The 15,220-nt window shown below is 53.4% G+C and overlaps 1 protein-coding gene across 1 annotated transcript in view; it reads right to left on the reverse strand.

Annotated features, from left to right (window-relative positions):
* The window catches only part of EPHA8 (EPH receptor A8), a 71,763-nt gene that overhangs the window by 12,256 nt on the left and 44,287 nt on the right, over positions 1 to 15,220 (reverse strand). Inside the window, 2 exon segments of the mRNA XM_080379614.1 lie at positions 1,968 to 2,303; positions 3,151 to 3,306. Of these exon segments, the coding sequence (XP_080235740.1) occupies positions 1,968 to 2,303; positions 3,151 to 3,306 (492 nt within the window).

Raw genomic sequence — 15,220 nt, forward strand, 5'->3', positions numbered from 1 at the left:
TGCCGTCTGCCGCGGCTGCAGCTCAGGGGTGTCATCGGAGTAGCACAGAGGCTGCAGCAGCAGCAGGGCACCCAGGACTGAAAGGTAGCACTTTTAGCTCTGTTCATCTTTGGGCTGGCTCCTCTGAGAAGCAGAAATCACTGTTGGGACACAGGACGTCAGAGAGCTGGGACAGGGTGGGATGGTGGGAATCAGCAAAACCCCATGGGCACATGCAACCCCGCCTCTCCAAACAGCCCCAGGGCATCTCTGCTTCCGCCACTCCTGCCCCGCTCAGCCACCTGGGGCTGGGGGACACACACACACAATAGCAACCAGCACCCAGCATGGGCAAGCCACCCTGTGCAGTACCGTTGGTCTCCCTCAACCCGTTCTGGTGGACAGCGATGCTCTGTGGTGGGCAGCAGCTGGAGCACCATGCAGGCACAGCACCTGAACTTCAATCACTACTAACTTCCCAACCCCGCTGGTTTCACTGCCCAGCATCCACTTTCCACCAGAGAGGTTAAAATGGGAATATTCAGCCCTTCCCGAGAGCATCCCCCTTCAAGGCACCAGGCTGATGCTGCTTGTCAGCGCTAGGAGGACTCATGCAGGAGGGAAGCCAGTGGGACTGAGCTGTTTGGAGAGGGCTGAAGGAGCACTATGGGCAGGCACTAGGAACAAAAGGGCCTTGTTCTCCTGCCAGCCATGAGCTAACCCAGCGAGGCTCCCAGGTTTCTCCTGCTGGCACCACTGCTATGAGAGCAGAAGGGGCTCAGCATCACAAGGGGCTCCTGTGGGCTCATTTCCAACGGGGAGGATTAACAAGGAGGGTCAGGCCCTGCCCTGTCCCCTCTGCCTACGCAGCACGCTCCATGGAAAGGGGCTTGGCTGGGCTCTGCAATGTGGAGGTGCCCAGATGACCCTGGAGCGAGGTCCTGGCCCAGCTGGGCTAGAGCATTGCTCAGAGGTACCTCCTAGGAGAGAGCATTTCACAGCAAGGGATTTGCAAAGATGAGACGTGCACAGGAGAGACTTTTCCCAGCAAAAATTGCTGTCACTTGCCAGGGCCTGGCATCAGGGTGAGTTAATGTCACAGCACTAGCAAACTAGTAGGCTGCAACAAGGCTTTTACCATCACATCCCAGGTTAACGTCAATAACTAGTTAGCACACCTCGCCCCAGCACAGCCACCAATGCCCCACAAGGTTTCACAAGTTCATCTACTGCTCATGCTGTTTCTTCATCCTCTTCAGGCCAGTCCACCCTGCTTCTTGCCTCTGCTGCATCCTTCTCCTTGTCTCTCCTCCACCCAGGGCTGGCTCTCACTCTCCTCCCGCTGCTTCCTCCAGGCCTCTCTCCATCCAGAGGTCCTCTTCCATGCCCTTCAGAGCTATTTAACTACTTAGCAGGAACCAGCCACAGCGGCACCTTATCCCCGTCAGCCAACCCACCGCCCCTGAAGCCAGCCCACAGCTGTATATTATCAATGTTAATTAACCTGCCTTCATTCCCCTATAATTCCTCTACAAGTTAAGAGCAGAGGATGAACTATGGCTTGGCCCCTTGGAAAGGGACAGAAGGCTGAAGGAAGAGCCTGAAAGATTCGTGTTCTGTTTAGTGTTCCTGTCAATAAACAAGTGTTCTCTGTGTCCCCTGTCTCCTACAGAAAAGGAGCCTCTGCCAGCAGTTACAGGCTGAAGTGGAAGAAAAGGATGACGAGCAAGGGTACCATGAACCAGAGAAGGGTAAGGGTTGCCTTGGGCAGTAGCTTGTCTCCAACCCAACCCAGCTCCCTGAACCTACCTTCAGCAGCAGAGAGGACAGGGGTCAGCCCTCCTGGGTGTCTCATGCCCATCACCAAACCAGCCCTTGGCTGCTAGGGCAGGTTGTGGCTCCTGCAGATACTGGCTGGGGCAATGTCAGAGCTACATCAGCAACACCCGTGCAGGCAAAGCCTGAGGGGGGGTGTCTGCTCCTCCTACCTGCCTGGTTTGTCGTGATGTTGGCAACGGCAGCTCTCCGGGACTCCAGGCTGAGGTCGGAGACACCGTTGACAGCCTCCACCCAAAAGGAGTAGTTGGTGTGGGCCAGGAGGTTGGTGACCGTCAGCGCTCCCTGCACCAGGCTCATCTGCTGGGGCAAAAAGCGGATCCCACTGCCACACGCCTCGCACTGGCCCGCGTCCCCCGCACAGCGCCTGCAGACCACGTTGTACACGATATCAGCGCGTCCCCCCTTGTCCAGGGGTGGGCCCCACTCCAGTGTCACCGAGGTGCCGTTTACACTGGAGATCAGGTTGACGGGAGCAGAGGGGGGGCCTGGAAAAGAAGCAGAGGGTCAGGCAGAGCGGGGGCTGCTGAAGGTATCAGGACTGGTAGGGTGTGGACCCATGGGGAGATGCATCTTGGGCAGCATGTACCTGCGCGTATGTACAATGCTACAGGGAGCACAGGGCTGCCCCGAGGGGAAAATGGTCCAAAGAGAAGACAGCAAAGACACAGACGGGTCTCAGGGTGAAATGTCATGGAGGTAAGATGCTCTGGATCAGGATGCCAAATGCCAGGCAGGCAAGAGCTGGTGTTTGTCTGGGGGAAGCAGGAAGCGATGGCGATGCATGAAGATTTTGGGGGAAGAGCCAAGGTGTATGATGGGCTGGACAGTGGAGGACAGGATCTGCTCATCTGAAGTGAAGGGTAAACCCGCATCTCCTGGGGAGATTAGCAATCCGGGGTGGATGTCCCCTAGGGAAACACAAGTCAGATGTTGCTGACCTGTCTTTCACCCTGGCTTCAGCTAGCAGCCCCACACCTTTCTGCCCTCCTGGACCCAGTACAGAGAGGACTCCTCCGGGGATGCCCCTCAGAGCAGCATATTGCAGAGAGCTGAGCAGAACCCATATGACAAACCCTAGTGCCACTGTTCCCCCACAGCAACAGAGAGCATAGCAACACCTGAGGATGAGACACAGGGCAGTGGAGGAGTGCAGCTAAGAGGGTCCCATCCCGTGTGCCAAAGGGTGTCCTGGGGTTGAAAGGCTGCTGCAGTGCACGGGGCAGCGTGCACAGAGGCAATGGTGCATGCTGCTCTCTGCCAGGGAGCATCTGCTGGGTCAGAACATGATGCCTGCCCCACCACAGCACAGACCTGGGCAGCGGGGGTACTCACGTGTGCAGGCGGCCGAGGGGGGGTCCTGCACCGCCCTGTAGAAGCTGCTGTCGCAGAGGCACACGCGGGCCGCCCGGCTCTCCGAGTGGCTGTGCAAGGGGCACTTTGCACAGAGCTGGTCCCCAGGGGCTGACTTGTAGAATCCCAGCTGGCAGGCTGCAGAGGAGGGAAGGGGCAGAGGTCAGAGGGATGCGCCTGGAGGAGGTGCATGCCATGGCCTGGCAGACCCCACCAGCACAAAGCTGCACCCTGCTCTCACCCCCATCCCAGAGCATGGGAGCCAGCCCTCCCCCCAGTGCTGGGTGAGCCCCCCTCCAGCTGTCCAGCTGGAAACCGGGCTCTGTGAAAACTGCTTTTGTCTCTCCCCCAGGCTGTACTTCTTGCCATGCTGGTACCTGTTCTCCACTGTTTCACAAGCAGACTCGGTTGTTTCTGCTTTTTGTGAGCTGGCTGCAAAGCTTGAGGTGCTTTCCTTGGTCGGTGCCCAGAGCTCTCCCTCCTGCAGCCACCCCTCTGGCCCGGGGCAGAGAACGCTTGGAAGCTCAAACCAGGCAGCACTGGAAATCATCTTGTAAACTCTTCTAAGAACCATCATTTACTGGGCAAATTTACAGCACAGTCCTCACCTCACAGTGGTCACCATGCTACACATGCTGGGTGCGCCCAGACACCCAAGGGCACCCACATGGGCGACTTGAAGAATTAAAACACTCAGGACATGGTGCAGGTCCCCCTGCAACCCCCCTCGGTGTGCTGCTGCTGCACAAAGCAACACATTTCCTTGCACAAATCAAAGGAAAATGCATGCTCTTTGCTCTCGGTGGAGGGACAGCAAGACCAAACCAGCCAGCCTGAGTTTTTTTCCAGCAACACAACCAACACAACCAACACAACCCGCCTTCAGTTGCTTCCCCTCCTCCTGGTGCTGGGGGCTGTGTGGCAGGAGCAGCCGCTCATCCCACGCCAGGGCTTGCATCAGTCTGCTCCATCCTACCCCCACTTCTCCCAGCAGCCCCGCGGGTGATTCATTTGTCACACAAACAACTCATCTCACGTTAGGCAAATCGATTAGCTCAAGAGTGACATGTGGCATGTCAGGTATCTGTCTGGGGGTGGAAGGATCTGTCCTCTTTTGCAGATTTTGATTCCAAGTAAGGAAAAACAGGCTCTGTCTGGGTCCCCGTATTCATCAACTACTTCTAGGACCAGTTCCAGTGATTCAAGCATTATTTCTGGCTCTGACTCATTTCTGTTTTTCCCTGCTGAGGTAGTAATACCTTCATTTTCCTGTCTTTACCCCCAGTGGCCAGCTCTACATACAGCCTCAATTTTTCTTCCAAACATGTAGAAGGGTTTTGTTTGTGATCCAGTATCCCTGGTGGTCTGGGTCCCTCTGTGCTGTCTGTTCTGCTTCTAGGTGCTGATTTGTTTTCTTATTAATAACACTCCCTTTCCTTGCCACTGATCTCCCCAGACTGACTGCTACCAACGTACACAGTGATACAACAGCCTCTTTATAACTAAGCTGCTGACCAGCAATGGCAGCTGAAGGCAGTGCTCCAGCCACACACATCCCTGATGGCTTGCTAGTCCCTCTTCAGACCCTGTCACCAGTTTCTGGGGCAGTTTTGCACCAAAGGCTACTTTAAAGTCAGGGAAGCAATACCAGCAGAGGGATGTACACGTGCCGCATGTGCCAGAGATGCTGGTATCGTGGACTGGTCTCACATTTTGGTACAGCAGGCTGGAAAAGGCAAAGGCCAGCAGTTCCAGAGTTTGTTCCTCCAGAAGTTCCAGAGTTTGTTCCTAAATTCCTGCTTCTCCACTTCCCAAAGGGCATCAGAGCAAGGAGCAGAATTGCCCAGACATGGGGATGCGAGGGAAGGCAGATGGGACTCACAAGGAAATTGCAGCTGCCTGGGGCTGGCTTTGCTCCCCAGCTCTCTCGACTCCTTTCACCTCCTCAGGGGCAGCAGAAGAGGAAAGAACAGAGGAAAGACAGAGCTGGGAGAGGGGGTGCGCTGTCCCCAGCCAGCTGCACCAAGGACAGCCTGGGACATTTGCTAAACCCTGGTGCTGACTGGTCCTCATGATGCCACACGTCAAGAGAAGCAGGGATGCTCTGCCGTTACCAGGTGCCCTCTGCCTAACACTGCAACACCCTCCAGTGTTCCACCCCTTGGTTTGGGGTGTAAGGCTGAGATGAGTGCTGGCACACCCTGTTCTCAGGTGGGGACAAATCTGGGAGGTAGCTAGCTGGGGTGGGGGGTGGGGGGGTGGGGTGGTGAGGGGTGGGCGGAACCAGCAAATCTTTAAGAAAGAAAAGTTCCCAGCTTTTCCCTGTGGAAAAGGATGAAAATGCAGCATGAGCACAGTCTACCAGATGGGAAGCAAGCAATGAGACAGCCCCACGGTCTGTGCTGGGCAGCGTGCATGTCAGGATCTGCTGCCTTCAACCTCTGCCAATCCCCCTCGGACCTGCAAACCCCCATCATCTCTATCCCTGCGGCAACCAGGGACTCCTGATTCAAAAGACACCTGGAGTGGTTCCCCCCCCTCTCCTAATATTTAATCAAGGGCAGAGAAATCAGTGCTACACCAGGTATGAAGAGACAGGCCAGCAGGAAGGATGAGAACACGAAGCGCAGCAGATTTGCACCCAGCAACTGTTATCACTTAGCATTTAATGCTGTAAAAAAAACCCAAACATTAATTACCTGTAGCAATGATTCACAATTATTTTAGATGCATTCAGGGGGAAAATCATCCTAAATGACAAACTATAGGTGAATATGTGCACCAGGGCAGAGCTGTTTGGAACTACCTCCTGGCACCTGGACAGCTGAGCATGTGAGGAGGTGGGAGAGCAACTGGGGCTGGGGCAGGCACCGCTCTGGATGGGGTCAGGCACCTCTGTGTGTCTCAGTGCTTGCTTTGGATGGAAGAAGGACACACGTGCAAAGCAGGCATGGGAGAGGGCACCAGCTTGGAACCTGCACAAGAGATGAAATCCCTGCAGTACAGAATGGCAGGCATGTCCTGCTCTGGAGTGAGCTCTCTCTTGCCAGGCCAGTGACACGTGGAAGACCAGGACCTCCTGGGTTAGCTGTGGTAAAAGCAAAGCAGCAGAGAAGTGGCCAGCAAGAAAAATTCAGTGAAATGCACCAGGTCTAAAATTTACAGGGCTCTAGAGCCATGGCTGTAAGCACACACTGAAGCCACCAAAATCTGAAGCTGCACACCAGGGAGGTGCAGAATGGTTGTCCTGCTGTCTTCACAGCAACCAGCTACTGCTGTCTGCCACAAGTGCCCCCCCAGGAGCCCTGCAGAAGATAGGGATGTTTGTATTTTAAATTATTGCATGCAACTGATAACCTTCCTCTGTGTCTGAGGATCTCTGGTCCCCTCTGTGGACCACCAGAAGTCCTGCTATTGGTGTCCTCCTTCTGGCCCCAGTGCCACTCCTCCTGTAAAACCCAGCCAAGGCTGACTGTCCTTGCAGTTTCATCTCACGGGGTGGTTTCACAGTGCACGTGGGACAGCAGCGGACCTTCACCTGCAGCCCAGCTCAAGACTTGCACATCTACACTGCGCTTACAGCCCAGACACTTGGCTGGGCCAGTGTCACAAGCAGAGCCTACAGAAACCAACACTAAACCTGTGCTTGGCACAGCGCATCTCCAGCCCTCTGTCACCTAGGCGGGTCCCCAACTGCCATCCCAGCCTGTTTGGGGTCAATACCACGGGGCATCCACTGAGCTCCCCACCCTGCACAGCACATCGTGCCTGTTTTTTCCCAGCCCATCAGCCCCACTCTCTCACACATCGCTTGCCCAAGGGGCCCCAGAGCAGCAGGCTTGTCTCAGAAACAGTGAGCGTGGGTAGGGCTCTGCCAGCCATCTGTAGTTCGGTCCATTTGTTTCCCTCCCTCTCCATCCTCTGGGGACAGGACAACATCTGCTAATAAGCTGGCAGAGCTCAGGAGATGATAGATGAACCTGTCGGGGAGATGCTAGCTGAGAATGAGCCACTCTTCTCAGGCTGAAGTTGCCATCTGGGACTAGCGCTCTGCAGGTGGCCCTGGTGGGACCACTAAGGGTGACTTCAGTGCTGCTGCAAATGCGAGCATCAACCCCGTGTCGCTCTCTCTCGGCTCCATATTCAGCCCAGGAGGTTTGGCCAGGGTGAGGGCATGGCTGAGAGGGTGCCATGGGGCAGCTTAGCAGCACTGGTGCCACCGATTGCCCACCTCCCCGACCCTGCAACAAAGCTGAGCATCAGCAAGCAGCAGAAGGGCAGCAATGTTTCTCCCTTTGGCAATGCTGGGAGGAGATAGAGATGGAAATGAGGGTGTCAGAGTCACTGTGACAGCCAGAGACAGGCACTGGTCCCAGAGCCCTCCAGGCTGCGGGAGAAGCTGGCACAGAAAATCCCAGCTTCTTTCAATCCAGTTTAGGCATGATGCCTCCAACCTCAGCTCCTACATGACACAGACACTGAAACAGAAGCATGTTACTCACAGTCATGTCTTAAAAAGAGGCATCCACCTCCTTGCCCCAGACCTTGTGGTTTTGTGAGGCTGTGTCCCCTTTCCCTGCAATCCCAGGCTGCGTCCCCAGGTTGGTCAGTAGTCTGGAGGGGGTCTGGGGGGCTGGCTGGGGTGGCTTTCTCAGGTAAATTCTTGGTCTGTAGATCGCAAATTGCTCTGCAGCCCTCCTGATGCTCTGTGCACCCTTTGTGTGCTGCTTGCCCCTGCACTCTCTCACACCCCAGACCACTGCCTTACCCCTAGCCCCTGAGTGGGAACAGCCCAGTTCCCACCCTGCAGCCCCTTTGCACAGCTCACAACCCTTTCCACCCCCAATATTACCTTACAACTCATCGCACCACTATACAAACCTGAATTTGCCTCATATCACCCCAGACTCCACCTCACATCACCTCCCCACTCCTTGGTCCTTCCCCCATCATTCAACACATCCAGCACTCCTTTGCACCTGGCATGTTGCAGAGAGGGGGACAGAGGGGAGTTTTCACCCATGAAGATTTTGCAAAGCTGGCAAAACCCTCCGTATCAGGCTGCAAGCAAATGGCACATGCAGCAAAGGGCATCCTGCACAGCTTCTTGCCCAACACCCAGATTTCACAGCCACCAGGACATGTTGTGTAAGAAGGACCCTGCTCTTCCAACTAGAGTAATTCCACTTGTAGTGCTGGGTAAACTGGAACCATGGTGTTCCAGACTGGCTGCATCCCAAACTGGGTGTCTGCATGGTGCTGCCACAGAAAAATCAGCAGGTCTTGCCTCTTGCTTGGAATACAGTACTTTGGAAAGCACTCCTGACTCTGTCCTGCTCTTCTTCCCTACATCTTTAAAAAAAAACAACCAAAACCCAACAAAACAGGAAACATCTGAACCCTTCTGTGGGAGCGGAGCTGGGGTGGTGCTGTGCAGACTGACGTAGGTGAGGCAGCCTGGCACGCTCTCAGAGTGAAGGCTTTTATATAAAACTTATCTGGAGAAACGCTACAGCTTGCAGGAGTTGGATGGAAACAGGTGGCTTAATGCTAGAATTAGAAAAAAGCTGTTTCCAAAACTCAGTTTTGTCGTGGAATTTTAGACAGAACTATCCAAGGCTTCTGAAAAAAAAAAAACCCACAGTTTTCACCGGATGAAAAACAAACCCAGAAAACGCGGCGTTCAGGAGGGAGCGGGGCCAAATGGGAGCCACTGGTGCAGATGGCAGTGCTGGAGGCAACCCTGCATCCCTGCTGCAAGGCTTCAGGGAGCAAATATCCATAAATGAGGAAAGGACATGCAAAATACCAAGGATTTAATCCCAACCCCTGCAGGAACTGGTATGCAGCTTTGGAGGGGATGCACACATGCAGACGGCTATGGGTACATACAGGGGCTGAGCTTTAAAATCAAGGGTGCCCAGCACTCCAGCAGAAGCAGAATGAAGAGCATCACAGGGAACAGCACAGCCCTCACCCCCGCACAGCTGAGCACCACCAGCTTCTGGATCCCTTTCTCCTTCATGGGGAAGTGTCAGAGGCAGCATCTTGTTTTCAGGAAGGGGAAGAAGTTGTCACACAAGAAGTGGTGACACGAGTGGGATCTGGATCTCATGTCGAGTACAGAACAAATTTTTGGCACGGTCCTACTGCTCCGTGGGATGAAAAGCGTCTTCCCCACGCAAGGCAATCACACCCAACCTCCAAATATGCCGGTAGCGAATTTAGGCTCCCCAGCCTCCCATTGCGTTACACCATCCCCAGTGTCAGTGCTGGTACAAAATGCTGGGGTTTTCCCACAGGCTGCCTATTTCTAAATTCCCCAACAACAGCTTCCCAGGCACCTGAACAGTGGTACCTCACATCCAGAGCAACAACCTGTGCCCACGACCTGCACCTGGGCAAATTCTGTGGAGAAAAAGATTGCAAACCAAAAAAACCCCACATTCCAAAGCTGGTAAAGGTCTTTGAGAGTTGCCAGATCCATCCATCACAGTCCCGCTGCTCTTCAGCACTTCTTACAGGGACTACAGAGACCTACCAAGCACAAATGAAATTTGTTTCATCCCCATCAATACCCTGAACTCCAGTCTAGCATCATTCTCACCCTTCATCCACGTCAGCGGCTAAACACACCAAACTCAGAGGAAAAGTGACAAACAATAAAATATTCAGCCAGGGACACAAAACACTGTTCTGTTGGTGGGGGAAAGGCAGCTCTGCAGTCATCTCTGCCCTTTTTCTCTGTTCCTAACCAGAAAAAAAATATCATTTTAGGTGTGTGTATGGGGGGGGGCGGGGGGCTGCTTTGTTTTGTTTTCCTAGAAAATGCAATTGGCCACTTGCTGGAGTGTTAGAGGAAGGGATGAAGATGCTGGACATGCTGAGATCACCTCACCCTGTGCCCTGCCTTCTCCAGCATGCTTGTTGAGCTGAATTAGCCATGCATGGGCAGCCCAGCAGATCTGGGATCCATACAGGCTGATTAGCAGCCAGATCTGGAACTATAACCTGGAAGTCCTGGTACAAATCAAGTGTGAGTCCAAGGATCCCATCCCAAGGCTGGATAATCCTCCAGGGGAAGAAGTTTTTCCTAACGTCCATCCCGAACCTCGCAAGCGGGTTGTGTCCCTGAGACATTGTCTTTGCAGTCTGCTCCCATCTGAAGTCTGATACCTGGGTCCTGAATAGTCCGAGATTATATGATTTGGAAAACAAATTATTTTCTTTTTTTTTTTTTTTTTTTTTTTTTTTAGGATACAGGGCTTTGCATGGGATAAGCAGAAGGTGATATAATCTTAGCATCCGGTATTGCCTGCATTTTACAAAGCAGCTGACTGGCTTGCAAACCAATAATGAAAATCTTGTGAGCCACTAAGTTCCTTTGATTTTCTTGCCTGGCATCACGGAAAGGCCGTTTGCATAACTCCCTTAGCGCATCTTTGAAACTGTCACTGCTTCTGCCCTTGAAAGGTTTATTTTGGTACAGTCATGGCAGAAACCCTACGTGGTGGGCACCCAGGGCGCTGGTGCAGTCTAACTCTGGGTATGACCACCTGGTACCCTGCCAGCAGGCACGGGAGGCTCTGAGCAGGCATCACTGAGTGCAACACAGGCACCAAGCCTGCGGTTCGGAGCTGGCACGTGTGCGCTGGGACTTGCATTGAAAATCTCCTTGAAATCCGCACCAATTTGCAAAGAAATGTGAAACATATTCCAGCGTGTTTGTCCAGAGCTGCAGTGACAGGGTATTTTGACATACATTTATCTGTCCCCTTGACACGTGGTATATATGCATAGGCAGGACCTAAGGGAGGTGGAGCACAGCCTGGAAGCTGAAATCCCAGGTTTGCTGACTGAGAGGCATGTGTGACCCCCAGGTGCATTTTGGGGGCCCCTGTGTAGCCCAGAACCAGGAAAAAGGGGTTTTGCTTGGAGTCAGCCCAGCAAGAGCAGTGTCCCATTGCCAACTGACCAGCCTCTATTGGCTGTTCCACGTGAAGACACAACAGAAGGAGCTCATGGTTGCCCTGCAATGTTTGTACACAGGTAGGAGAAAAAATCACTGTTGCCAGAAAAATGGGAGTGAGAGAAGCCCAGGGCTTCTCATACCATCTCTGACTTAGGAAGGGAGAAGGAGTTTGGGAAGAGAAGGGAATGGAGCAGGGATCTGGTGGGCTCCCTTAACTCACTAGCATCTCTTTCCTCCTCTCTGTGTGCTTCTACACCCCTTCTGCACTGAAAGAAAGGAGCACGGGCCGTGGTCTCCCTGGTTAGTACCCAGGGGCAAGCAGCATCCCCATGTGCAGTGCACTGGGCAGAGGGGTCTGTCCCCTTGCACCCAATCTCAAAGAGGGCAGGTCGCATGCCTCCACCTTTCCTCCCCTTTCAGCATCAGCAGCTGGACCACATCTGTTCACACAGCTGCAAAGGTTTGCTGCTGTGGCCACAGGTCATTGCCCAGCAGAGCACAGCTGGAGTCCACATCTCTGACCTGGCTTCCCCTGCCAACGGCTTCACCCGTGTCATTGTGTTCCCTGGCATTTGGAGGGCTTACCCTCCTCCTGGGTGGCCAGGGTTGTGCCCACCAGCAGGGTACATGTGTGACGGGGTGCAGCTGGAATAGGGGTTCCCCTCCTCTCGCGCCCTATAGCTCTGCTCCCCCCTTGCCCCACCAGCTGGAAAGTCAGTCCCCACTGACTTGCTTCATAAAGGTCCGTGGATGCAAAACTGTATTCACAGGCACGTAATTACCAAGCCGGGTATTTTCTCCTCTTAATTAGCAATGCTGTAGCGCTTTAATTGCTCGATTAAAGTTGCCCACGAGGAAGGTTTAAGGTACATTAAATGTGCTGATTGGTTCATCAGCGTGAATCCCACCAACTGGAAAAAATTAACCAGCTTCCAGATTGCTAACCAGACTCTCCAGATCCATTTCCACCAGCCATGTGCCACACACAGGAGGCATGGGACAGCCCAGAAGCAGAGGGGTCTGTCCATCAGGGGCCAGCAGCCCTTCTATTCCCATCTCTCCTCCAGTTTGGGAGATGGAGAGGAAAGGGTCTAGGCAGTGACAGCCTCCCTCTCTTCTCCTTGTCCAGAGGACACAGGCCATTTTTTTTTTTTTTTGGCTTAAGCACAGCTGGATAAAGTCTACCCCAGGGTCAGATCCTCATTCAGCCGCACACATCAGACCCTTGTTTGGTAGCTGTTCTGGCTCAGCCCTGGCAGGCTACAAACACCCGTCCTCCTGTGCAAACAGGCTGATAGAGCAGCGATTGCTTAATTGTTGCTCCCTCATCACTGTTTTCCAGCCAAAGGCAAGAGCCAAGCTGAAGCCACCGAGCACAGCAGAAGGAGAGCACCCAGAGCTATCTTGAGGCTAAGATGCCCAGTCCCAAACTTTAGAGAAAAATTCTGAACTGCTCCAGAAACCCATGGATATACCTCAAAGGCACTCTTTTTAATGGCATTTCTGCTGAAGGCTCATCCACCTGCTCTGACAACAGGGAAGTGGGCCTGTTCCTTCTGTTTGACCCTTTTTCATTTGTATGTTAAAGAAAACATCCTTCGTGGGAGATTCTGCACTCCTGGAGGTCTCTGTGACTGGTGGCTGGGTGGGTGGGTGGGTTTGTGTCAGCTCCCAGAGAGCAGCACCATGATCCATAGCCATAGCAGTGCTGCTGATACTCCAAACCAGCTCTGTGCACGCAAAACTCATCATCAGCTAAACAGATTTTAGCCCAGCTTTCCAGTTTTGCTCACTGATAGCTGGTGACAGATGCAGCCCAAGGACTAATCCAGATCCAGCCCAAAAGGCTGACCCTGGTGCAAGGACCATGGGCTCAAAACCTTGGTGGCTCAGGAGCCGGGCAGCCCACCCCAAAGAGGGTCTGGCTGGGGCTGGTAGGAGGTGGGGGGGTGGAAAGCCACTGTCCTCACCTGTGTGAGCCACCCTGTCCACCTCCCCATCCATCTGCGTGTCCCAGCTCTCAGCCTCTTGGCTGTTTGAGGAGACGGCTTATGGGTTTCTTCCCTTCCCACAGAAGCAGAGCCAGGGTTAAAGTGCTCCCCTTTCTCATTTCTCTAATTGCACTGACCTTATTGAAATGGGTCTCTATTTGTCCTGTGCAGCAGCTGCATATAAATAAGGTGAATTATGCTGATTGTTTTCTTATCTGATAAATTGCTGGGACAGTTTCTTTTCACTTATGCTATTGCTTATTCTGCTATTTAGGCAGAGCAGTTGCTATTTGCTGTGTGTAAGAGATACTAACGTGTCTTGCTGCGGACTGATGCATTTCAAGGAGGAAAGAGCAGCGCATCCAAGGCTGGCTGTGGATGATGGGGGTGAGAGAAGCAAAGTCCTTCAGAGCCTTGAAAATGGAGGGGAAAAGCGAGTGGGGCAGCAGGGCTGTGCTGCCCTGGAAGAGACATCTCACCCCCCCCCCCGGGGTTTCATCTTTGGGGTGGTTGTGGCAGAAGATGCCGTGGGACTAGAAGCTGGGAATTTTAGGAGCTGGAAGACCCCAGGACCCCATCAGCAGCTGTGGCGATTCATGCTCAAACCCGGGTTCTGCCCAGGAAGGCACTGCAGCACCTGTGCCCAGCCACAGCTGGAAAAGGGGGTCCTGTGCCTCTGAAGATCAGGCAGATGCCTGAGGCACAGATACGGGGGACAAATGTCTTGGGCAGTGCGGGGCTGTGACACAGCTGATGCCAGGCTAGCTGGCATCCTTAGCATGGTCACTAACCTTAGTGCCTCGATCTGGTCCCCTGATCCCATGGGAACTGCCCCTCACATCTTTATGGCAAACACCAGGACACCACAACAAGATGAAACATGTGGATCCCACTGGGGCAAGTGCAAGGAGTCAGCGATCCCAGCCACCACCACCACCCCCCCCAAAAAAAACCCACAAAGGGGCATCCAAGCTGGTGGCTGAAAGTCAAGGGGACAAAAGGCAGAGAAGTTCCCCACATTTCTACGCATCCTCCACCATGTCCCACCTCACCCTGTCCTTCCCAGCTCCATGGCACAACCTTACTTCTCCTCTGAAGAGCTGGGAACAGCTCTGGCCATGATCTGGTTTCCTGAACTGTCTTCCATCACTCTGGCAGGTCCTTAGAAAAATGAACATTAAAGAGGAGGGGGAGAAACCTCCACTGTTCAAACATCTTTAGCTTTGACAAATAAGGCGTCTGGCTGTGAAAGGCAGAAGGAAATTAATTTGGAATCACATTTTAAACACTGCCACAGAAGCAAAGTATCTTTTCTCTAATTTTTTCCCCCAAGCAAAAAATGAATTTCCCTGATATTTATAGAAAGATTATTAGGGCCACAAGGAGTGATTTATATCATCTCATCCCTGTGAAGGAGAATGAAAAATTGCTGGGGCAACAGCCACTGGAATCCTGCTTTTGTCCACCTGACAATTAAAACAGCTAATTTCCAACTCCGACAGATCCACTGGGGTTATAAATCATTCTGGAAAGGCACTTTTCACTGTGAAAAATGAACTCTGCCCCAATCAGGCACAAGAAGCTTAGATCAGAGATTTGCATCTGTTTGCTTTCGTCTGTAAATATATGTACTCCTGCTCCACACCCACCTGCCAAAGGAGACAGGAGGCAGGAGGTGATGCCCCTGCTCACTTGACGTGGGGCTATCGAACTCCCTGCGCTAGGAGCTGGAGAAATGGGATGGGGAAGGCAGGAGGGCAAGATGACTCTGAGGTCCATGAAAGGCCGGTGACATTTCTGTCCTGTGATGCCACAAGCCCCGGAGAGCTTCACCAGGGAGCATCGCTGGTTGAGCAGCGTGGACCTGAGTGCAGCTGCATGCAGAAGGGCCAGCTTCTGCCTGTGTGTCCCCCAGCTGGGGAGGCAGGCTGGACCGTGCTTCCTCCTATGCCCGGCCCATGGATAGGGAAAATCCCACCAGGAAAGGGAAGGAGGGCAGAGAAGGAGCTTTCCCACAGCTTTGTTCCCAGGAGAGAGACACACGTCCAAGGGAGCACAGGAAAATGAGGCAGGCTGAGCACAACGCCGA

Source organism: Falco punctatus (assembly GCF_963210335.1).
Source record: "Falco punctatus genome assembly, chromosome: 3".
NCBI lineage: Eukaryota > Metazoa > Chordata > Aves > Falconiformes > Falconidae > Falco > Falco punctatus.